Source organism: Lathamus discolor, chromosome 3 (assembly GCF_037157495.1).
Source record: "Lathamus discolor isolate bLatDis1 chromosome 3, bLatDis1.hap1, whole genome shotgun sequence".
NCBI classification, from domain to species: Eukaryota; Metazoa; Chordata; class Aves; order Psittaciformes; family Psittacidae; genus Lathamus; species Lathamus discolor.
The window spans coordinates 149,242,596-149,267,415 of record NC_088886.1 but is presented as its reverse complement, the minus strand read 5'-3'; the positions used below and the strand labels follow the sequence as shown (position 1 = coordinate 149,267,415).

Below are 24,820 nucleotides of genomic sequence, written 5' to 3'. Positions count from 1 at the left end.
GAGGATGGAAAAGAGGATGACAGGAAGAGGGCTGCTTTGTAGTCTTTCCTCCATTCCCCTTTGCACCTGGCTGTGGGAATGGCAGATACGTTTCTCCAGGTCTGTCCTATTGCCCATGCCCCATTTCTTTTGCCATCCACGTATTGTGAGAGGTTATACATTTTATTGACCTGGAAAGGTGCATGCTTTAACCATAGCCTAAAAGCTGTCTTTACAGCTATAAATTATAGGGGGCTTTTACATACTGCTTCAGCAGACCCCACTTGCCCCATTGCACTGAAACTACACATGGAAAAGGCAAACAGCTTGGAGTTTGACCTGGAATTTTTCTGTTCTAGTAGTTCCAATACATATGCTGGTTTGCATCCCAGTGGTGGCACAAAGCTTAGGGACAGAAAGCTGGTTGGTGCCACACAGTAACATAAACAAGGAAGCAGCATCCTTGGCAGTGTTCAATGTCCAGTTAGACAGGGCTTGGAGCAACCTGCTCTAGTAGAAGGTGTCCCTGCCCGTGGCAGGGAGCTGGAACCAGATGATCTTCAGGTCTTTTTCAAACCAAATCAGTCTGGTGTTCTATCATTTATGACTTCATATGTTACAGGGACACGAAACTTGGAATGTGACTCTTTGACTTCATACTGGTGGAAATGCCTCTGTCTTGCCCATGCTGCAGAACACTCTGGGGCTCTGCTCCAACCAGGGGACCAGGTTTTGTGTAGTGATCATAAGTGAAGAAAAAGGAGACATGGAACTGAAATCAGTTCCTTAGCCTCTCCATTACTGATCATCACTTTAGAGGATTTTTGCCTCTCTGTGCAAAATAAGAGCTAATATTGAGTAATTGCCTTTCAGTACATAATTTCACTTTAATTACTGAGAGGCAGGGTATGGGGGAGGCAAACAATTTGGAACAAAGAAAGAGCATGTAATAAAAATCTTACCTAGAAAAATACTGGTTCCTTTACTGTTAAAATTTGGAGAAGACTTTTTTAACCCATCCAAAACCCACCCACTGTTGGCAGTATGTTTTTAAGTGGTATTAAAACCTTTATGTTAGAATTAGCCAATGGGAAGCTGCTTATTTGTGAGTGAGAATGAGGGCAAAACACGATCTGTTAAGAGCCAGCTGAATGACAGTCCCAGATTAAACTGATTGACTTGGTCTAAGTACTGCTGAGGAGAAATAGGGAAACACTAAAGATGGGAAGGACCATCAGGTGGGCTTCTTGCAGGTACTACTGAAAAAGAGCATTGGTACATGCTACATTTGAATTTCCTCTAGGAATAATTAGGTATTCTGCACTGAACACTGAGTGCATTAGTTACAATTAAGGCTAAATAAAATATTTAGGTAGAACCATAGACTTTTTTCCTGTGTAGTAGTACCAGATGTCTGTGAGTAGCTAAAATGTGACATTCAGCAAGACCATGAATTGCACAGAAGACATCATAAATGTGAACATTCCCTGTTGCCCCACTGGTGATGAGCTGGTCTTTGGGTTCATTACACGAGTGGCTTACGCGTCCAAGGATAGGTTAGGAAACATTTGGTGTTTGTTGCACGTTACAGGCCAACTCCCAACTGTTTCGAAAGTGTAGTGCTGTGCGATCTGGGAGAAGAAGCTGTCCTTGGAAGGCAGCTTTCCCATAAGGAAGAAGCAGTTACATTTGATGCTTCCCTTTCATGCGTTAACTTCAGTGGCCAAGGGGAGGTGCATTACACTTTAGCTTGTGTCACTCAGAGCATCAGTTTCTGCTGGCAAACAAAAATTGTTTGACAGCCCCCTGTGCTAGCAAGTATATTATCAGAGGCATCTAAAATAGCTACTCATTTACTTTCTCCTCTTCCCTCATCCCCCGATAATGCGTGTTTCACATTATGGAAGGTCTTACTTTGTTTTGCTTCCTGATTTTCCTAGTGTAAACTCTCTGATTTAAACTCTTCAGTACTCTAAGGTTTCCTCAGTGTTCATGCTCAGTGTAAGGGCAGGGTTAGCAGAAGGTTTAGCACTCACATGTAGCTGCTATTTCAGGAGTCCAGCAATCAGTATGCTCCCCCTTCCCCCAGCTGCTGGGATATAAGGGTGCTTCTGGAAATGCTCCCCAGAGCCACTGAGGTGTCGCAACTTGGATCAGGTATTTGTTGTCTCTATTCAAGTTAAATGGTAGGTAACAGGTATGTGAATTATCTAGTCTGGGTACAGGGTGTCTATCCAAAAGCCACCTGATATTTGTGATTATCACGTTACACCCACACCATGAAATATGGGCTTGGGGCAGAGAAACTGGCTTGTGGATTGAGACCCCAACCTGGCTTGTTCCTGTGCTGCAGTTTACTTAGTGGTGAACTGAAGTAGTGTTTTGTGGGGCTGCGTGGTAATTCAGATGATGAAAATTATCCAAGGCCTGTGGGTACAGAACGTATACCGATAGGATTATTTAGTGATCTGCCTGGCAGTTCAGGTTTACAGTTATCCAGATGTAGCTGGGATGACTGTGAACAGCTGGATTGGGTCAGGGTGAAGAGATGCTCAGCAGCGTCTTCTTCTGCCTTCACCACCAAAATCAGTGTCTGGAGGAGCAGCACCCTATCATTAAAGTGTGTTATACATCTGATGTCCTTTGATGGTGCTGAAGGTCTTTTCTTCCCTCCTATATCACCCATTACTGTTAATGGGATTTAGGACTACACATCAAAAGAAGGCTAGTAACAGTAATGCTGATTTTATAATGCATAAGTATACATTTGCATGATAGATGGGTGTCTGATATCTCCTGGAGAACTGTTTTGCTCAATAGGGTTGGCTCTCAAAAGCTTTTGTGGGGAGCTGTGTTTTGTCATCTGCTTTTGTTTGATTTTTGGGTTTAAACAACAGCAAAATATAATCAAGTTCATTATAAACGTAATTAAATAAATAAAACATCTTTAAAATCTATTAAGGACAAGCTAGGAAATCACTAATCATGTGTCATTTATTGTAGTATTAGTTTCAATCACATTTGTCCTTCTTGAAAAATGATCTCAAGGAAGCAGGATATAACGTCACCTTGGTTTTGGTTATTCAGACTCTGAACTGGAATCTACAGAACCAGGCCATGAAAACATGCACCATACAGAGGTTTCCAGCACACTAGCTTCAGGAGACAGCCAGGTAATGTCGTGAAAACAGCATCTCGGCTTTGGTACCAAAACAACTTGAAGTGAAAAGCAATTATTCCAACACTTCACAACATGAAAAAACCCATAATAATTTTAAAAGCTGAAAAAAAGAAAAAAGTTCAAAATACTTAAAAAAGCTAGAAATGGGACACAGATCAGAAATACAGTGTGGGAAAGGACACTTGAATTTACTCACTGGCTCTCTTTCCTTCTTTCTAGACATCTCGCAGCATCCTGTAGCTGTTAAACATTAGCTAATCAAACCGTTATTAGTTAGCACAGTGTTTCCTGACCCTTCTCGGTTTGTTTTCAGCTGTGCAGACCTCACTTTGCATTTTTCGGTCTGGCAGCTTAGAGCCATTAAAGTGTGGAGTCAGCAGAACTCTCTGGAATTGCCTCTGTTACAGTTTGAAGAAAATGAAATTATCTCGAAGATGTAAACAGTTTCTAATTAAACTCTGAGGCCGTTTATGTTTCCCAACCAGCCTGAGCTGAGCTCTGCACAAAGACAGGCTCCTTTGTTGCCTTTCCCTTTTTTTAATAAAGTTGATATACTGATGTAATAAATTACTTGTGACAGAGCAAGGGCTGTTGTGCCAGCAGTGCAACTGCTGCTTAAAAACCTTAAGCAACATATCCCTATGCCCTAGTAATTTAGCACATTGCATTCTGGTCCTTCCTTTCGTAGGAAACAGCCTTGAGATTACAGAATAGATTTATGTCAGTCTTTCCCTCAACTCCAAGTAGCCCCACGTCTGCAGTGCATTTGGCATTCCTTTTTGTTAATAATTTCCATACATTGCAGATAGATTTAATTGTTGCGGTAAATGAGATCTGCGTTGAAGAATTAGTGGTGTTGGTTGAAATACGTTGCACGTTTCCCAGCCTTTTGCAGGAGTGGGTCACTGTTAACAATTAGCACACAGAGTACAGGGCAGGCCTTTAAAAGAATAGGTATTGCTTTTTGTTTGAATTTAGTCTTTCACATTTCGGTAGATGCGCTGTTAGAAGTGCAAATATTTGGCTTTTCTGGTGGATTCCAGAGGAGAAGCCATCGAGATTTTACAGTATGCATTTTCTGTAAGTAAAGCTGACAAGGAGAGAGGTTACTTCTCAAATGAAAACACATTTTATTTCGGGCGTGCTTATTTATAGCAGATACTTAAGGACAAGTCGTGGTTTCTACTATGTGATGTATCCAGAATGGGTACAGTTTTACTGACTGGGATGCTGGTATGTGAGAGCTCAGCTGCGTTTTGGCTTGTTGGTATAATATCCATTGAAAATATAGCTCTGTAAGGGGCATTTTTCTCCTGCACTCCTGCTATTGCCATGACCCATGAGAACAAATCATATAAGGACACTTCCCTCTATCTTAGCTTTCTGTTTCATCAAAAAACCTTTTCAACCTGCAGGGGTAAATCTGTAGTGCAGTGCATGGAGAATTAAGCACACAATGTCCAGTTTTAATTGGTGTTAATGAATTCCAAATTCGCAGAGTATAGATGGAAACATACCTTAAAGGGCATATCCTTACAGTCACATGAATGCTCCTTTTTGAACATGTGTTGTATGCCCTGAAGCACTTTAAGGAACTGATGTTGACTTGGAAGGCTGAATCACTGTAATTAAATGATGCCTACAGCTGTATTTGCCACAGTTGTCATGGGAATCACAGAGCCTTTTGTGCCTGGGATAGATGTGCAAAATGTTTAAAATTCAGAGAGGGAAGATGTCCATTTTACCCCAACAATTGCTTCCTGCAGAGTCATTCTTTTTTCTTTTCTAATGTCAAAGCTTATTGCAAAGTCCCAGACACATTTACTGTGGGATTCTCGTGGCAAAATGCAGGTAGGCTCCATTACAGCATTAAAACTGAATGGCACAGCTCCAGTGGTGAGATTAAGGTAAGCAACCACCTATTTTAGTGTAAAGGCACTGAAAATAAAGAGGTGAAATAACTTTGGTGTCCTAGGGAGCCTTTCTGGCTGCTTCTAACATAGCATGGAAGTTGCATTCATCTTTGTCAGTGATGTTCTCCTGGCAGGTGACCAATACTGCATGTGAAACCCAGGCTACCTCCAAGTTGGTAGGAAAGCTCCTATGGACTTCAATAAGGTCAGGATTTCATCAGGATACCTATGGATTCCTTTATATTTCTCAGAAGCCTTTCACTCCTGTGAATGAAAAAGGGAAGCTAGAAAGTGATTCATTGTCATTTTTATGTTTATGAATGTTGTTTGAAAGAATTCTACTTCCATTTGTCTGAGCTGATGTAGGTGATATGGGATAAACTTTTTTTCCCAGTGCTTATCTTGTAGCAGAAGAAGGGAAGGTGGAAATGCTGTGGGGGGGAATGCAGTCTGATTTCTGGCACTGCTCTGCCTCATTTATCTTTCCTTTGGATCTTCTAAAGAAGAAAATAAAACTGAGCCATGCTGCTTGCAAGTTAGATACTCCTGTCTCAAAGCCCTGATTTATGAAGAGACCAGGTAGTACAGATGTTGAGTGAAATCGGCGCAAGCCTGTGCCCCAGGAATATGTTATTTCCAACTTTTGCAGGGCTCAGATGTTTTTCTCTAGCACCCACATTTCACTGACTGCCATTTCCATACCCTTCATTCTCTTACGGCTTGTGTCACTGCTTTCCCCAATGGGCAACTTCTTCATATGCTTTGGCCAGAGGGCCAAATCTCTTCTCCCTGGCCTGGGTTCTTCCCAGTGGGGTTTAGTCCTCCTTGGAGTCCTCTTCCTTTAACTTGCTATTGTTTGATCTGCACATGTGATGTTCAGGCTCATCCATCTGCTGAGGCCAAGTACCCACAGCATAACAGGTCTTTTAAATCAAGCTGGTCGCACTGATCGCACTGCCTCGGAGGAATAACTGTGTATGCTTCTTCCGTTCTTTAGGGTGCAGTATAACATGAGTTGTGTTTAGGATTATACACAAGCAAGATAGCAGTTTGAAGGGGGAAATGTCCATAAATAAATAGCATGGGTTGTTTTTTCTGTACTACAATTTGGGTTTGATATTCCCTTTTGTTTGGTCTGCTTCTGTTTCTGGAAACTTATTTTGTTCTTCTCCCTCACCCAAGCACGCTCTCCATAAAATGATCCTCTCAAAACTGACTTCCCAGATTATTTTTCTCCCAATCTGCTCCTGACCCATTTAAAGAAAGAAGTTCATGGTTTTTCAAGGGAGAAAATCCGACTGTAACTGCCTAAGCTGATTGTAAAATCATGTGGGGAACCAAATGAAGAGTCGTCATGATGTAGCACTGCCCAAACATTTCAAGCCAGGTCAAGAAGTGCCTTTTATCTAAGCTGATCTTCAGCAAGGTATTTTGAACAAGAGGATGGACCATTTGTCCTTACTTGTTTGTGAGTGCTGAGGGTGTTGTGGTTTGTGTGACAAATTTAAACACAGACCGTTCTGGTTGTGCTTCTTATCCACAGTTTCCTTCATTGCTGGCAGGCACTGTGCGCCTGCTGCCCTGCTTTTCTTTAGTCTGGGACCAGACCTGACCTGGCCTTTTCATCTCTCCCTCTGTTACATGGTGCTTTTTCACTTTTACTGTAGTCAGCATTGGATTAACCTCAAATTCTAAGTAGTAGATTGTGAAACTTGAACTCTCAGCAATCCAGCAAATTTTTATTAATGAGGTAGTGGTCTAAAAGGAAACAGAGCAAAAGATGAGCCAGAGGCAAATTCAAACTGATTATAGCTACTTCCCTTGGCTGTCTGGTTTCCAACAGGAAGAACAGTTGTCTGAGTTCAATTCCCATAGAGCTTTTGCAATGCAGATAGCTCCAGCATAGAGTCAGAATACTGTCAGCATTGATAAATTGGTTCAGTATTGCTTCACCCCCAGAACACAGAAAAGAAAGTCACAAAAGGCCTCTCAACAAGAAAAAACTTCTCTGACTGTACATTTGTCAAAGTAGAAGTAACTGCTAATAATGTTTTATTTGGCAATTTTGTGACTGCAGAAATATCAAGCCATGACCGTGGATACTGTATAAAGCCATTAAGTGTTGTTCCTTTGCAGAAAGTATTTTTCTGCCCTCAAGTCCCACATTCATTATTATAAATCTGCCTTTTTGAATATTTCAGGTAGTTAAATCTTCACCTTCAGTGTAACAGGAGAGGTCAAATCTCAGCTGGGGCTACAACAATCCGATTTAGACACCTGAAGTCAGGTTACTTGAATGCATTCTGGGAGTCTGCACCACCCCAGGGCGATATTAAAATGAACCTAAAGCATTTGTGTGTGAAGCTTAATCATTCACTTGGAAAGATTTTCTTTTCAATAACCCTGGACATTTCATTGCAGCACAACAAACCATTGCCACTGCACATCAATTAAATTAACCACTAGTGTGATATATCCACAGTTATTTATTGGATGTGTAAAATCTGCCATGTAGTGAACACGACAAAAGCTGTAGGAGAAATCTAGGCTTGTTTTTAAATCACTGACCACGAACTCAGACAGCAAGAGCTTTGATGTCACGTAGAAATACATGGCCCAATTCCGTGCTCTACTTTATTGATGCTCTAGGGATTAAAACTATAAAAAAGGAGCAAGAGAGTGAAAAATAGGCTAGAAAATGAGTTGTCAGACATCTACTGCCTTTGGAAGCAAACTTCCTATTTCAGTGCTTTACATATATATATATGTAACCACTCTACATTTTTAGCCAAATCCTTCTAATACTGCAGAAAAAGGTGTGCCACATCAGTTCTGGGACTGGTGTCTTGTACAAAGCTCTATTATGTGCTGCTTACAAGCCTCCGCATCTTCCAGGGAGGTTCCAAAGGAGCCTTCAGTTTACCCCTTCCTCCCAGTTGTCCTGGATGTTTGCCATTTGCAAAAGCTTGGGGTGGGAAACAACCTGCATATTGCCTTTTGTGTCTGCCTTTATTGTGCTTGTGGGATCTACTTTAAAACTGCATTTGTGTCTTTCCCCCTCGAAAGTGCTTATAAAGGAAGACGTTGTTTCAATAAGAGATTTAAAAGCCTTTCCATATTATGGCACTTGTCTGATTTTAAACAATTGCTATTGAAACATGAGGCGTATGAAGTAATGTGTAATGACAGAACTTGATACACGAAGGGGGCTGTAGTGTTTGAACACCTATTTCAATATCAAAGGAAACTGGATTTTACCTCCTGCTTAATACCTAATTCTGTGAGGTTCTTTATGCTTACTAATTCATTAACATACGTGCTGTACAGAATAGCTAAAGTGTCAAAAAATGTCATAACAAATTCAGTTTTATTCCAGCAGGCTCGTATATCTTAGGAGACCATAAGAAGTTGTTCTCAGGAGATGGAGAGCAGTAATAATGTCTAGAAGGTTGAATCCAAGAGGGATGCTTTTTAGTGGGAAAGAATTATGTCAGTTAGATCAGGAGTTAGAGGAGGCTGGAGAATTGTCATAGCTCCTTGAAATCAACACCTCACTGGGCCTAGAAACATTCATGTCGCTTGAGCTTCTCTCTTCTGGAGGTTTATTCTTGTGTTACTCTCTTTACTGCTGACATTTTTCCATGGAAAAATCACTTATACCTGAATTAACGAAAGCAACCCTATCTCTATTTTTTAAGTTACAAACCCCCTATTTTTAGGGTCCTATGTAAGACCTGGCGTACGCAGCAGAAACCTACATACACATTTGCGCACGAGTCATTCTTAGAGTCTGAACAAAAGGGAGCTCAAACTCACATCTTCTGCCTCCAGAAAAGGATCTGATTTGCTCTCTTTGTCTCCGGTTGTGAGCCAGTGTGCAGCCAAAAATCAAGAATTATGGGTAATAAGGAGAGTAAGTTTAGTTATGTATGAATCTCAAAGGGTCCTAGGGTCAAGGCAGACATAAGTAGATGCTGTGATGTTCAGTTCAAACAGGGTGTCACGGAAAGTGTTGGAAATTCAGGCGTTTGATTAGTGCAATTACTGACTCAGAGGCCTGGGACTCAGCACCCCTCTTGCCTTTGAGCACCTTCATCCTCCTAAAAAGCAGCTTATGCCATAGTTATTTCCAGATACAGCCTTTCAGGCTTGGTTTTTCATGCATTCTGGGCAAAGCCCATTCCCAGTTTTCTGCACCTTTGGAAATGAGGTAGTCAACAATTGTTTCAATAAGTATGCTCCAGAAAAACAAAATGCCCTTTTAAAATTAATATAATCTCCAATTATCATATTACCTCAGGGAGGAGGGCCTGGTGGTACTTAATAGAGCTCTTTGGGGCTGTTGTGCATTTTAATTGAGTGAATAATTGTAGAACACTTCAGGGCCTTTTGGTAAAAAGCTCTGTATAAACATTACCATAATGCTGAATAATCAGGTTGCAACATGAACTGGAATAAATGAACCCTATAAATAGATATATAATTTATATGTACATATAATGTATGTGTGTATATGTACCAACATTTTAGAGAGAACAGGCAGTTACTTTATAAAAGTCCTACAGTTCTTGAATAAGAAAAGAACCACTGAGATTGGATAGTGATAATCATAATGACAAAAATGTTAGTTTTCAAGATATTGTGAACTCGCAGTTTATCCTCCTGCGCAATGCATAGAGAATTGCAAGCATTGATGGTGTTACAGCTTCACCGAAGCTTCTTGAGAAACAGCAAAATATGTTAGTTTATGATGGAGGAACAAGGAGGAGATAGACCCAAGGTACTAAACGTTTAGGTTGCTGAGGACGTAGATAGACATGGTTTGGTGGAACTAAGGGAGTTTCACTTCAGATGGCTTTCCCAAGGTATAGCTGCAATGCAGTGGGAGGGTTTGGAATCGAGCAAAGATCTCCTGTCAGTGTGCCTCCAGGCATTTTCCAGATGGAGCAATGGGAAAGACAGTGATGGCGATCATGGCGCATGAGCCTCGGTGGTGGTATTGGTGCAAGGTCTGTAGCTGATCTCCTGTATTACCTTACATGAATCAGGAGCCACTCTTTCTCCTGGATGCCTTCGCTGTCTGATCTCTTAATACTATAATTTTCTGGGGCAGTGACTGTTTCTGTGCTTGTACTTCCTTGTTATTCAGCCCATTAGGAAGGGGAGTGCCCCTGAAATGGAAATGATGGGGATGGACTTTCATAGTCAGTGCAAAAAAAAAAAACAAACCCTGTGCTGGGTAACTCAGTGCTATCACAAAGAATTCTCTGTTCTGAAAAGGGACTTGACACAGTGATGATGCCACTTCACTTAGTTAATGAAAGGAGCCATCTAATACAGGCTAAATGCAAAACTGCAGAAAGGAAACTGGCATTTGAATGGCTTGAGTGCTTGAAATATAAATGAATGGGACAAGACCAGACTCTCTTTCTAAAAGAATCAATTACCAGGCGTCCTCTTACTACTGTGAAGGTCTCATTTGCAGGAGCAGTCAAAGCTATTTTTGCTAGGAACTGAGATATGCAGTGCTTGAGATTAAGCACATCTTTTATGCACTAAGGAGACACTGAGGAATGCTGTGGATTCAAGAGGGGTAGAAAGAATCTGAAATTGTTTTCCTTGCTGTAAACCCACTGAAGAGGCTGATGTAGTGCTGAGCACAATTTGAGTTCTGTAGAGTTGTACCCACAGCCAGAATGGTTTGACAAAATGATCCATTTTGTATTAAATCTACAGATTCAAACAGTGTAGGAAACGTGTTGGCTACTCAGCATCCTACAAGAGGAATAAAGTGGGACTGAAGTTTCTCTTCCCAACTGCCTAAAAATAAGGGTCTGTGAAAAAAAGTATCTTGAGTGGAGGATAATGGAATGTACTGGTTGCTAGTGAATGTTTTTACCTCTGGAATGCTCTTCAATGGCCTATATGAGCTGGTGGCTGAGGGTTTTTCCAATAGGATAAGTGCCTGAACTACCACAGAAAGCACAAATATTCCTGTTTAGCATGTTACTGAAATCCTGGAGATGGGTCAAAGCTGACTTTACTGTGGAGACCCCATTACCTTTTCCCACCCAAAGGTAGTCCTTCTAGGTGAGGTCTGAAGCCTCTTAACAGAGTAATGCAAGAGAGCTTCCTGTAGTTGTTTAGACGATGTTTCCTTCACATGACCATTGCTTTATCCGTTTGCACAAGCTCCAGATTCACTTAAACATCGTGCCTAATGCCACTGACATCTGATATCTAAAGCTTCCCTTCCCATCTGCCAAGGATGTCATGCTTCTGATGAAACAGCTTTAAAATTGCAAAGACAGACAAAATGTAACCCAAAATCAAAATGATCAAATGCGGTGGCTGTTACATGGGATTAGTCTTTGTCAAAAAAGATGAAGAATGGTTGTGTGTCAGAATGTCACAGTATTAAACCTCAATTATGCTTCCAATGAAATACCAACTGGAATCAACTGATGTGGGATCTCCTCTTGCGTGGTGTGGTTACCCATCAGTTGCTCTGTTTCCACTAGTTGTATTCATTTCTGGTTTTATTTGGGGCTTACTTAGTAAAGAAAGAGCATTTTCAGAAAACGCCATCAAATAACATGTGCTGCACTGATGTCAGCTGAGGAAATCAGCGTCAGGAGCAGGAAGAGCCAGAAGATGAATGGATTTCTTAGTTCAAAATAGGAAACAGCTTGAAGTTCCTCTGGGGGGGAAACAGAAACCTCATTCATTAGCAATGACATTATTTCACCTCTGGTACAGAGTAAGGAGTCTGTTCTGCCGGTAAGGGACAGGCACATCTCACATTCATGCAAATGACCCTGAGCATTCACGGATACAAAGAAACACCCTAAAATATTGACAGTTTTGACTGGTGAGCTATTCTTATGATCCGTGTGTGGCTGGGACATATGGCACAGGAAAAAATACATTATGTGTGCTCCTGAATTGATTTCAGTCTGTGTATGGTATGCATGTCTCCCTGTCTCATCTCAGTGGATATCAAAGTAAACCTGTGTCACAGAAGCGAAGGGTCTTGCCTGGATGTTGCAGTATTCATTTATTCATACTTTGATAAGAGGATCATGTCTGATCAAGCAGTCACATACTTTGTGCTATCTCTGGGTTTCTTGCTTTTTCCCCGTGTTTGACAGTAGTGAGCATCCATCCACTTGTTCATAGTCACGTACACAAAATTTTGTGGGTTGGGTTTTTTCCAACCTGACTAAGAGCAGGACAACAGTTTGTGGTGTCCACTTAAGAGCATCTCCCATTACTCAATATAAAATGGTCAGTTGGAGGTTTCCTAAGTGCCTTTGTTTTCTGTTCCATTACTCTAAGTACCTCCCCTGTTTTCCCCTGGGGCCCAGAGCTGCAGTTAGCAGCCCCACTCCTACCTCATGCCATTCTGAAATTTCTTTATTTATCTTAGACCCTCTCATTTTGCCTAAACATTGATATTTTCCAGAAATCAGCTTTTTAAGTGGAAATGCCTATTAACTTTCTGAGGTCATATGTCAGTGAATCACAAAACTGTTTAGTTTAACTAGACAAGCCCTACAGTGATACACGAAAATTATTCTCTTCAGAGGCATGTTTATGTTCTTTTCCAATGAGCTGGCTGCTTTATTGCAAAGTCATCTGTAAGAGGTGATTTTGAATAGGCACAAAATAAGTCCCTTTCTGTAAGGTATCCATAGCCTTTCTAGAAGATCCTAATTAACCCCCTTATGTCAGCACAGGAAGCTCCGTTGCATTTGTGATTGTCAAACATTTCTTTTTCTTTAATAGAAGCGATCTCTTTCTGATACCTACAGTCATCATTATTCACAAAGCAAGCTTTTCAATTCAGGATATTAAAAACAACAGTAGATTAATCGAAGTCTGAAGCTCAGCAGTGCAGACCTTCCATCTATTATCTCGCTTGTCCATAAAGATTATGCCCTAATAACACATGAGTGATGCAAAGCATTCAGTGAATAAAGTCCAGTCATTATCAGGTTGGCTCCCTGTGCTGCTATAATGTTGAATTACTGCTGGACCATGGAGCAGCAGTGACCAAGGTACTGAGATTTAGGGGAGATGCTGTTTTACGATCTGCGTCACTTGGTTGTGATGCAGATTCATCATAACCATGTGCACATCTCAGTGCAGAGAGGGTTTAGGACATGAGACTCATGGCCAGATCCAGGTCACTTTATGTCGTATAAGGACTTAGTCTGAAAACATCCACTAGTAAAAATGGAATTAAGTCCTCCAACAAGGCCAGGTTGGACACAGGGGCTTGGAGCAAGCTGCTTTAGTGGAAGGTGTCCCTGCCTGTGGCAGGGGTTGGAACTGGAGGAGCTTTAAGGTCCCTTCCAACCCAAACTATTTTGGCATTCTGTAAACAGAAAACCACAGATTATCTGGTGATATTTGTATTATATCAGATCATTTTGCTGACATCGTCCATGTATTTTGCAAAAGAAATCAAAGCCGCTCTGTGCCTGCAGAGTAGGGCCAGATCCTGCTCTCCAAATATGAATTTAAAAATGGTCATTTTCATTTGTGTCTTTACAGTCATCCTGATTCAAAATAAGAACTGTATTTGCTTTAGTCATGTAGTTCCCAAGCTCGACTTTGATGAATTGCAGAAGCAGGCTCTTATCAAGTAACGTGGTGGTTTTTCTCTTCTTTTTTTTCCTGAAAAAAGCAGGGATTTTGCTGTGCTGCAGAGCAAGATGAATTAATTTGCCACTTGAGGCTGAATTTTCCAAGAAGGATTAGGACGATCTGCAGTCCTGTAAATGCAGGCATCCTCCTTGCAAGCCCAGCATTTCTTTAGGTTCATGATCAAAATTAGCATTACAGCTACTTATGCAGAAGAGGGAGAAGGAATTACAAATGTGAACACTTCCAATCCTTAACAGCAGCTACAAATTTAAGTGAAAAAGATGGAAATTCCCTTACTCATAGTCAGAAATTATTATAAAGGTCTTTGGCTCAATTTTACAGCAAATTGTTATATCTCCATCCTATGTCGAAGGGTTAAAAAAATCAACACAAGCTTCTTGTTATTGCACAGATGTGCTAAAAGGTCACCAGTGTGACAGAAGAAAGATGTTTTCATCTGATAATACTCCCTTTCTTTTTATCTTTGTGTACTTTTCTTCTAGCTATCCATTTCCCATGGTATTCAGTAGCTGCAGTAGAAAGGACCTGGAGAACAGCCTGGAAAAAGGAGTGGGAATGTGTCTGTTTAACTTGCCTGAAGTCAAGGAGTCCTTTGGTGGACAGAAGTGTGGGAATGGCTATGTGGAAGACGGAGAGGAGTGCGACTGCGGGGAGCCTGATGTAAGACACCACCTGCGAATTGCTGCTCACCTCCTGTCTGCAGGTTTTTAGCAGTAAAGAATTGGTTTGGCATGCTTAACACTATTTAGTGTGAAACAAAACTCTTCCTTTTCTGCTTCTGTCTTATCAGCTTAAACCTCAAAGTCCTCAGAAATGCAGGGATTTTCTGCTTGGCTTGCACTTGAGTTGCTCAAGTTCAGGCAGGGCTTTAGTTAATAATGTGCTTGATCCCCCACTGGAGAGCAAACTCTCATGGCTTCTCCAACAGACTATCCATTGCTAACTGTCATGTTACCGGCAACAGAAATTCTTCTAAGTAATAGCTAAGAAGCAAAACTTAAGTTAAATTTCATAGAATCATAGAATCCTGGACTGGTTTGGATTGGAAAAGGCCTTAAAGCTCATCCAGTTCCAACCCCCTGCCACAGGCAGAGACACCTTCCACTAGGCCAGGTTGCTCTAAGCCCCATCCAAGATATAGGAGGAAGGTTTGTTTCCGTATGTGAGAAGCCACTCTTATATTAATCAATATAAATACTTGTATACAACTTACTATTAGCTAAGTATATATTTCCTTGCAGACAGCTTCAGTTTTTAGGTCCAAGACCTTTCCCTCCTTCACTATGAGGTTTTTCTTTGCTGTTAGCCAATAACCTTGCTAACAGAAATAGTATTTACCACCTCCCCAAAAGGTTGCTACTACTTCAGAGATTGTTCCATTTAGTTTAGTGAATGTGTCAGAAGACCACTCAGATCAGGAGGTGATAGGAAAACCTGGAGGGGGGGTCAAGTAAATATCTGAACTGACATCCTTATCCCTTTGGCATCCCATACTTATTGGTTATATTGAACTTCTCTCAGATGACCTGAATTAAATATATCAGTAGATGAGGATCTGCTTCCTGTGATAAATATGGTTCTGCAGACAAAATAGATCAGGGCAGTTAAAACAGCGAGATATTGCTGTATCCTTACTATGCAGTGTATTGGATTTACACAAGCCATAAGGATTTCCTGACAGTTCACTCATTCTTCAGGGTAACAAGGTTGGAGGAAGCAGGCTTATCTTGTTTAAAGTCAATAGAGTGCAAGCAGCTTGCAAATGTCTTTCTAACCCAGTTATCTTTCTCTTTTTCATTTTTGAATGCTAGTGATACCTTTTCAAGTCAAAGCCACTTAACATCAGCAAGCACTGACTTGTTTTGCCTCTTCTTTCTACGTTTTTCCTTTTTACTTATATTGGGAAACTGCAGCTTGGGCCCAATTAAAATTAATATGGAATTTACTGCAATATGCTGAGTGGTACCAGAAACCCCATCAGATTTGTTAATAATTCAGTGCCCAGTCATTTATACCAGCTGAGTTTTGTCAGTAGTGTTGCAGTATTTGATGGCGTAGAAAGCTGTACAGTAAGGCATGCTAGCAGCATTTTATCAGTGATCAGAATTAAATACCTTGTATCAGAACAGAAGAATTGACAATATTTTCTCCTCAAAAATGGTATCAAATCTCATGGTGTGACTGGGGTGAGAATATCATATGCAGGGAAGGAAGAGAGACAATGGAAGGGTCTATAAACAAATCTCTGGCTCTATGGTACAGTCAAGGGAGCTTTGCTGCTTATTTAAATAGAGGAGATCTCTGCATGTGACCTTTCCTCTCTTGACGATATTTAATTTGAATTCATCATTCAGGTGGGGATAAAACACTGGACAGGCAGAGTTGAAGAGAATAGAAAAGAGGGCAGAAGTGAGATGTTTGGATGTGGCTATGTGCAACTCATTAGTAACATCAGTGGGGGCTGTCATGGTACAGTGACCAGAAACAAAGCCAGGCTATGATAAAACAAAGCTAGGGTGCTGAGCAGAGCCATAAGGGACGTGACAGTTTGCAGGGTTATCTTCAGAGCCACAAATAGCAAGAGGACAGATGTCTGTGGTCCTGTGGAGCAAGACCATGGCAAGTTGAAGAAAACATCTTCTGAGAGTAGGAAGAGGTAAAGGCCAGGTTGGACACAGGGACTTGGAGCAAGCTGCTCCAGTGGAAGGGGTCCCTGCCCATGGCAGGGGGTTGGAACTGGATGAGCTTTAAGGTCCCTTCCAACCCAAACCATTCTAAGACTCTCTGAAATATCAGTCTGAATATGTAGATGTAGGTGGTTGATAAGGGTATTTCTCCTTTAAGTAAAATATTAGCCTTGCATTGAGGTCTATGCTTCTTATCAGTAGGACAGCAATGGATTTATGAGGGTGCAGGGTCATGACTGTAGCACACATCCCACCCTTCAGTGGACTTGGGAAATGCTAATGCAGTAGGGACTGTTTGACCACCTATATCCACACTATGGTCTCATATTCATCAACCGCTGGCTGTCATCTTGAGTACAATGATGGTGGCAGGCCCACCACCAGACCAAAAGTGTAAGACCCAGCCCAGGATGATATTACCAATTAAGATCCGACTTAATATTAGATCATATTACCAAAAAACATCTGATGTGCTACAGTGTCTGTGAAAGGAGGGTTAATGGAAAGATAGAAGGAGGAGAAGAAAACAGTTCCTTGGTCCCTGAGAAGTAAAAGGTGACAGATGTGGCTAATCTTATAATAGGCTGCAAGGGGGACGAGAAAAGTACAAATTGGTAAATCAGAAGTCAGACAAATTGCTTCCAAATGTAATTAAGAGCTAGTGCCTGAACAGCTGTGACATGCCAGGGATGAGTCAATACAGCTTTTGTGCCAGGAAATCTTGTCTTACAAACTTAGCACAGTGCTCTGAAGGACTTAACAAGTGGATGGATAGGACTGATGCTGTTAGTGCAGCCTGTTAGGAGTTCAGAGAGGCTTTAGACCAAAGCCTCTTTAGGAGACTCAGCAGCTGTAGGATGAAAGAATATTGTATGGGCAAAAAATGGGTTAAAAGATAGGAAATACAATCGGGTATAAGGCATCCATTTCATGCAGTGGGAGATTTGCTGCGATGTATCCATGAGATGTGTTGTGGGGACTACACAATTCAGCATATTCATAAACAGCCTGGGAAGAAGAATAGTCTTGAATTTGCTGATGATATTAGTTAGAATGGTAGAGACAAGAGCTGGCTGTGAAGAGCTGCAGCAGAACCTTCTGAGACAGCTGGACTGGGCATTAAGATGACAAATGGGATTCAGTGTGGGGGGGTGCACATTCCAAACATCACATATAAGATGATGGACTCTGAGCTGACTCTGACCGTAGAGGAACAAGACTTCATATTGCAATAAATAGTCTCATGAAAATGTCAGCTCCCTGCTCAAGAGTGGTCTAAAAGGTAAATAGGCTGTTAGAAATTACTAAGAAAGAAATAGGAAAACAAAACAAAGCACCAGTAGGCCTCTATAAATCTGCACTGCGCTGAGTCTGAAACTGCATGTGCAGCTTTTTCCTACCCCTCCCTGATCTCAGGAAGGATAAAGCAGAATGAAAAAGGCTGAAAGAAAAGCAATAAGGTGGCTGAAAGTTTTGGAGGGGCTCTGGGTTGAAAAGGAAGAAAATGAAGGAAAACACAATAGAAGCTGATAAAATTGTGAGTGAAATGGAAAGAGTGAGAAAGCAGAGATTGTCTCCAACAAGAACTGTGCACATGAAGGTAGAAAATGGGAGGTTTCAAACTAGCAGAAGGATCTGCTCCCCAGAGTGTGTTCCAGTTCCTTTCCACTGAATGCTGCAGTTGCTAAAAGTGCCCGTGGAGCCAAGGAAAGCCCGACTAGGAAGGTATCATGTACGTGTGTTCACATTCGTGTTCTTCAGCATCTTCTGCTGGCTGCTCTCGGGGACACAAGGCTAGAAGTGTTATAGGCTGACCCAATGTGGTCTGTCTTGTGTTCTTAGAGAAGACGGGGTGAAAACAAGGTGTACCTGGCATCGTGTAGGTGATGCTAGTATTGTCAATGTGTTTGAGATGCTCTGATGAGCCCAGGAGACCTACACTAAGAAACCCACTCCCATTATTGCTTTGGTTATCAATAACAACTAATAGTAATAAGCTACAACACAGCAGTACTTTCGGGTGGCAGCCTCCAGCCTGCAAAAGCCTTCTGAGCTTTTTGTTTGCTTTCCTGTTTATATTAAAACCATTCCCGACAATTTAATAGCCCAGGCACAAAAACCTTTTACCGAGCTCATTCCCTACAATGGGTAATAAGTGAGTGAGCTATTGGAAATTTCAGAGGCTGCGGCAACATCATTCAAAGAGCTGTGTCTTTACCCCAGTCCGCCTGTGGAATGCCGATTGCTTTCGTTGGCTGACTGGTATACGGCTAGATGATGGGGTATGGAGGCTGACTGTCAGAAGTACATTAGTTGGACTGACATTGCTTTCCTCCGCTCTCAGATTGCTATTGAGGTGAATTCACAAACTGTGCTTCTGTGCAGAGGAGCGTTGCTTCTTAAACGCAGCAGCTGCAAAGAAACACTTGCGTAGCCTGCTGCCTTCCGGCATGATCCAAAATAGGTGCAGGAAGTTGTTCCACTGCTTCAGAGCGGCGCAGTTGGCTTTGTGTATTCAGGCAGATGTTATCTAAGAACACAGTGAAATGCTAAGAATCGTTTTGCTGTTCATTTGTGAGTGCAGTGGTAGCCTTCTCATCTAGTTGGAAAGCTTTGCAAAAGCCAATAAAGTAAGAAGAGGGTGTGAACATCATTCTAACCCACTTATTTCTCCTGTGTTCCCTATATTGTTAGTGATCCCTTGTTAAGTCAAACTGTCTTAACACAGCTGAAGAGCAATTTTGTCTGCTGCTATTTTTGTTAGGGAGAGATGAGATTCCAACACAGCTGATGTAACTTGCAGCTTGTGAGCATCATCTTGGAAAAACAAATCCATTATTTTCCTACTAGCTTGTTCTACTGAGAAGAAAGTTTGCAGAAGCCCACACATGCCACCATCTAATCTGTGTGTGTGAAATTGGGATGTATCTGTGAGAGTGGAATTCATACTCATTTTATTTCTCAAAGCTCTATTACTGATACCCTGATAAGACATTACATGTCATCATCTTTCTTTGTGGCAGCTACCAGTCCCCACACAATACAGAAGTCTGGTGAGGAACTATCACAAAACAGAGAGCTGTAGTCATGATGCTCAGTAACTGCAAAACAGGTCCTGAATCCTCACGGGACGCAATGGAATCATTCCACTGATTTTTGTGGAAATAAGATACCATACTGCTGTATCAGGATTGGTATCAGCATACTTGAGTTGTTTGTGGTATTTGGGATTAGATCCATAGCTAGAATAAACCAGCCTTCCTCAATGGCTGCTCTGGTTTTACTACAATTATTGTGCTTGTTGAAGCTAAGGACAGACAAGACTGTTTAAATCAAGTTATAGACTTTCATGCATAATTCATGCCTTTCATGCCTTGCTCTTCTTGGCGGAGCTATAGGCAGCCTCTTGATTTACAGCTCATTGTGACTCAAAGTTGTCTGCTCTAAATTTATCCTCCATCTAGGAATGTACAAACCGGTGCTGTAATGCAACTACCTGTACTTTGAAACCGGGAGCAGTGTGTGCGCATGGACTTTGCTGCGAAGACTGCCAGGTGAACCAGCGGAAACCTTTCTTACCTATACTGGGCGGGTAGAATTCCATAATCCTCCCAACTGCAGAGCAGTAAGCAAGGATGGAGAACAATCAAATTGGTATCATTAAGCATTAAGACACTCGCATTTCTTGTAGGCAATTAAAACACCTCTCAAGTTGTAACAGTTATGGAAAGAGCAGATCAACACAGTCTTGTAATGGTGTCTGTGCTGTTTGTAGCCCCTTCACCTGCTCATGCAAAACCTCTCCTTTTCCATGAACTTTTGTATGCTTTGATTTCTTGTCATGCTTTTCATGTTGTGCTCTGGTGAGCAGTCAGTAAATGCCAGCCACTTTTTAGGAGAAGACTCTTAAAATATTAATTCTATCAGCAGCATATGTATTTTTAATGGCGGATCATCAGCTATCATGGACTCCTAACTTACTATAAAAGCTAACTTGCTGAAGGTGTTTACCTTCTTGAATTCTCAGCCCATCTCTTGCATATGGGCTAATAAAGCATTCAGCATGTTTCCATTGTGTCAGTGGCAACCATCTGCCTAAAAGCTCAGTAGCAGCAAGCTATCAAAACAGCCAGCAAATTCTTTTTAGCAAAATCAATCTTTATGTCTTTTTCCCTTTTAACCAAAGGCTCTGTGGTGATGCAGTTAAAATTCAGTGCTGCTCCCAGAGCACACCCATCTTTTGTGGTTCTTGTTGATCAGCGAATGTTCAGATTGGCACATTCCACCATTGCCTACTGGTTGCCTTCAGCTCTGAAATAATGTAGTTATCCAGCAAAATCAGGACAGGACAGGAACACTTACATGGACTAGTTGTATAATTAAGTTGAAGACGATCTTGATGCCCACGACAGAGTGACTTTTCCATGAGGAAATGCACCTCCATCCCAGGAAGCTGAATCCAGAGTCAAATGGGCTGGTATCCTTGTGAGCCATAACATAAGATGTAATGTAATGTTACGTGGTCAGCTGGCTGCCCTGGTCACTGCAGCGTTGTTACAGCCGCAGGCATAAAAATGTTTCTTCTCTGACTTTTCTGGTCTTTTTTTGCTATAGAGCATCCTTGGCACTATAGCCCACAATGGTTTTGTGCCCAGGTGTTTAGGTGTGATTGAAGGAGGCATGCTGAAAACTTTGGTTCCTATTTGAAAATGAACAAAACCCTGTGTTTGCTTTCTAACCCAAGCCATATGAGCCATGTTTGCAGCTCTAGCTTCAGTTCGGCCCTCCTTCCAGACAAACCCTTCACAACACATGCCAAATAAATGTCTTTAGATTGCTGCATAATCCTTACACTGTCCTCTGCGGTCAGTTGGTGCAAAGCCAGTGGAAAAAGCTGTTCGTGTGCTGCTTGGGTTATACCACTGCATAGCTCTCATTGATTGGAAGTACAGCAGTTAAAGTTATTCTTTGTTTTGCAGTTAAAACCAGCAGGGATTTCCTGCAGAGAGTCAAGTAATTCCTGTGACCTGCCAGAGTTCTGCACAGGAGCCAGCCCTCACTGCCCAGCTAATGTGTACCTGCATGATGGGCATGCATGCCAAAGGGTGGATGGCTACTGCTACAATGGCATATGTCAGACCCATGAGCAGCAGTGCATCACACTCTGGGGCCAAGGTGAGTCTGAGAACCAGGAGATCTGTTTATGAGATAGACTTGGGGACAAAAAAACCTTGTGATTTGGAGGAGTTTTATACAGTACCAATCTGCATCTATTCTTTCTCTGAAAGGGAGAACTGAATAATGAGGGAATCATTTTGCGAATCATTTTATCCTTGATTTGCAGTCATGTTCATTTCCTGCAGCAGGAGGTGGAGAGCAACAGTAACTAAGTTCATTCTGCAGCACTGCAGCAAATGGCAAGGTGAACTTAGACAAATCATTTAACTTTGACTTTGATATGGCCTTATGTCATCTTGCAAAGTGCTGAATGGTTTTGACAGGTTGAAACCACATCCCTTTTCTGACTGGTGTGTAAGCTTCCTTCTGTGCTCTAAACTGCTCATCTGCAAAACATGTATGTCTGTCTACACCCCAAAATAGAGTTGAGTATTTGATATTAACATAAAATTGTTGGATCATTGTGTATATTTTATTGATTGGTGTTACCTGTAAACCTGTCTCCTGACTTGCGTATGCAGATTATCCACTGAGGAAAAAAGAGATTTTATTCTCCATGGTAATTCACTTTCTTTTTGCAAAACTCTGATAGCATGAGGTCTTGGGTTAGCCTAAATGGATGATATCCCAGGAAATCCATTCACCTTTCCTGTGGCCCTCCCACTGAAATAGAGTCGTAGGATCATAGAATGGTTAGGGTTGGAAAGGACCTTAAGATAGTCTAGCAACGCAAGTATTAATTCTGCATTTTATTATCACATCCTGCATCGCTGGGAATAAGTCATCTTTCATCTCACTTACCCCACTCTCAAATGGGAAAACCACTTTTACCTCTCCTGAGGAGGAGCATTATTTAGAGATAGATTTAACTATTTCTTTTAAACTAACTTTTTCAGCTCCCATAGCTTCTTTCAAGTCAGTATCTCTCTGCCTTTAACTCTGTGCCGAAACACACAGGTCAATATACTGACACATAGATGCTTCCCTTGGCCAAAACCCTCATCAGAAGTCTATTGAAGAATTTATGTTTTATTTAAAGAAGAATGAAAACATGTCAAGAACTAATGCCACTGATGCAGACAACAGGTTAGCTTGGTCATATGGGTCTAAGAATCTGTTAGAGGAGATTCAGTTCAAAATCAAACTCCTCATGTGGAACGAATCATGCGTCTGATACACTCCTCTGAATCCCTGTCGCATCACAGAGGTAATATGAGCTCACATAGGCATGCACAATTATAGCCTCCAGTCAGTCATACTGGGATTTCTAATCCCCTGGATACAGAGACATTTTCTCTTGTATAAAGCAAAAATCTCCTCATGACCAGTTTCCCATGCCACGGAAAGATGCTCAGTCAGGCTGCTAATGATTTCAGATGCTAAGAAAAATTCAGCTAAAGGTCAGGGAGCTGAATTCTTGCAACTCCCTTGCCATGTCTGTTTCCTAATGCAGCAAGTCCTCCAAACCCCCTGGGCTCCCTTAATTCTTTCTTGTCTTCATTCTTGGGACTATTAAATATGGGCGCTGCTGTGTGTGGAGTCTCCAGTGGTTGAGGCTTCAGAGGTCTGCTTATGAGAAAGATGATTTTGTTAGGAACAGAGTTCGAAACCACTTTAAGTGGAATACCTTTATTTGTCTTGGGAATACCCAAAGATAGAGATTTTGAAAGGGAGGATGGGACATTACCAAACCTGAACTGAAAGGCTTAATTCTCATCACATTTTTGGAAGCATAAATTGGAAATAATGCCAGTAAAATAAACCCTCAAACAGTGTAGCAGATAGGATTCAAGCAAAAACCAAGGCCTCTATTCTGGATTTAAAGACTATGGATGTTAATATCTGCTGTTTGATCACACTTTGTCTGGTTGGGGTATGAGTAGATGTGGGGTGGAATAGGAATGGGGCTAGTTGGGCCATGAGTTGGAAAAACATAATGGTAGAGATATAAAATCTTTCTTTCCAGCTTTGCTTGCAGAAGAAAGAGGGGCTTGATGTTTGAAGATGTTGTCTCTGGACTTCCTATCAAAAAGATGCATTTCAACCTTTTACGTATTCTTGTAATTGATTAGAATTGTTGTTAACAATGTGTGTGTGTGTAGTGAAGAAGAGTGGGGTTTTTGAAAAAATAATCTATATTTAAAGAAAAACCTGCTCACAATCATTTACATTAATTCCCTTTTTTCTTCTTCCCAGTTGGAGAAAGCCATGCAGAACAAAATACGATAACTTCTTTTAAAATAATATTCAGTATGTTAAATTCGTTATCAATATCTTCTTTTGTATATCTTCCTTTATTCATCAGGCTACAGATGTCCAGTAGCCCAATGATAAACATCAATCTTCATATTTTTAGATGTAGTTAAAGAGAAATGATGAGCACTGTCAGAGCTTGTTTACTTCAGGATAACCAATAGGAGCCTGTTTCCAGAAAGAAGTATTTGCATTTCCTGAAGGGATTTTTTTTTTACTTTCAACAGATAAATTCAAATCAAATAAGGGAATATGTTTTGTTATTCCCCAACTGCAATAGCATGGAAAGCTTCGTGTGAAAGAGGGGAGGAGCACCTGGGGACCATCTCTGAAAACACCACAAATTCTTCTTAAAGACTACATTCATTCAAGTCTGCTCCCAGAACTCACAAATCTCTCTCTCTCTTACCTTAATTCATATCCTTAAAGAGCAACATGCATGAATTGCTTGTGGCCTTCTTTGTTTCATATTCAGAAATACCGGATTGCACTGATCTGACCTATTGATAATAGCTGGACTACAATCAATGTACGTTTATGTAATGTCTGGGACTCCACTGGCATTTTCTGGGAGCAACTAGATACACAGATAAAGTCACTTAAGAGAGAGAAATTATTGATTACCAAAGAATAGAAGGTTCTCAATTTTTGACTCATGTTATTTTCTGCATTGACAGGAAAATGACTCCTGAGGGAAGGAAAGGAGATGTCTGTCAGTGTGTTTCCCTGTATAGGGATGCTGGGGAGGGACTCTTCATCAGGGACTGTAGTGACAGGACAAGGGGTAACGGGTTAAAACTTAAACAGGGGAAGTTTAGATTGGATATAAGGAGGAAATTCTTTGCTGTTAGGGTGGTGAGGCACTGGAATGGGTTGCCCAGGGAGGTTGTGAGTGCTCCATCCCTGGCAGTGTTCAAGGCCAGGTTGGACAGAGCCTTGTGTGGGATGGTTTAGTG

General features: G+C 41.3%; 1 protein-coding gene across 3 annotated transcripts in view; it reads left to right on the top strand.

Moving 5' to 3' along the window:
* ADAM12 (ADAM metallopeptidase domain 12) overlaps positions 1–24,820 on the top strand; it is a 196,764-nt gene that overhangs the window by 146,925 nt on the left and 25,019 nt on the right. For 2 of the 3 annotated variants that reach the window (XM_065672470.1, XM_065672472.1), the window contains 3 exons: positions 14,229–14,406; positions 19,898–19,987; positions 21,413–21,608. In XM_065672470.1, the coding sequence (XP_065528542.1) occupies positions 14,229–14,406; positions 19,898–19,987; positions 21,413–21,608 (464 nt within the window). The remainder of the gene's footprint in view (positions 1–14,228; positions 14,407–19,897; positions 19,988–21,412; positions 21,609–24,820) is intronic. The other variant, XM_065672471.1, reaches the window with a different exon arrangement.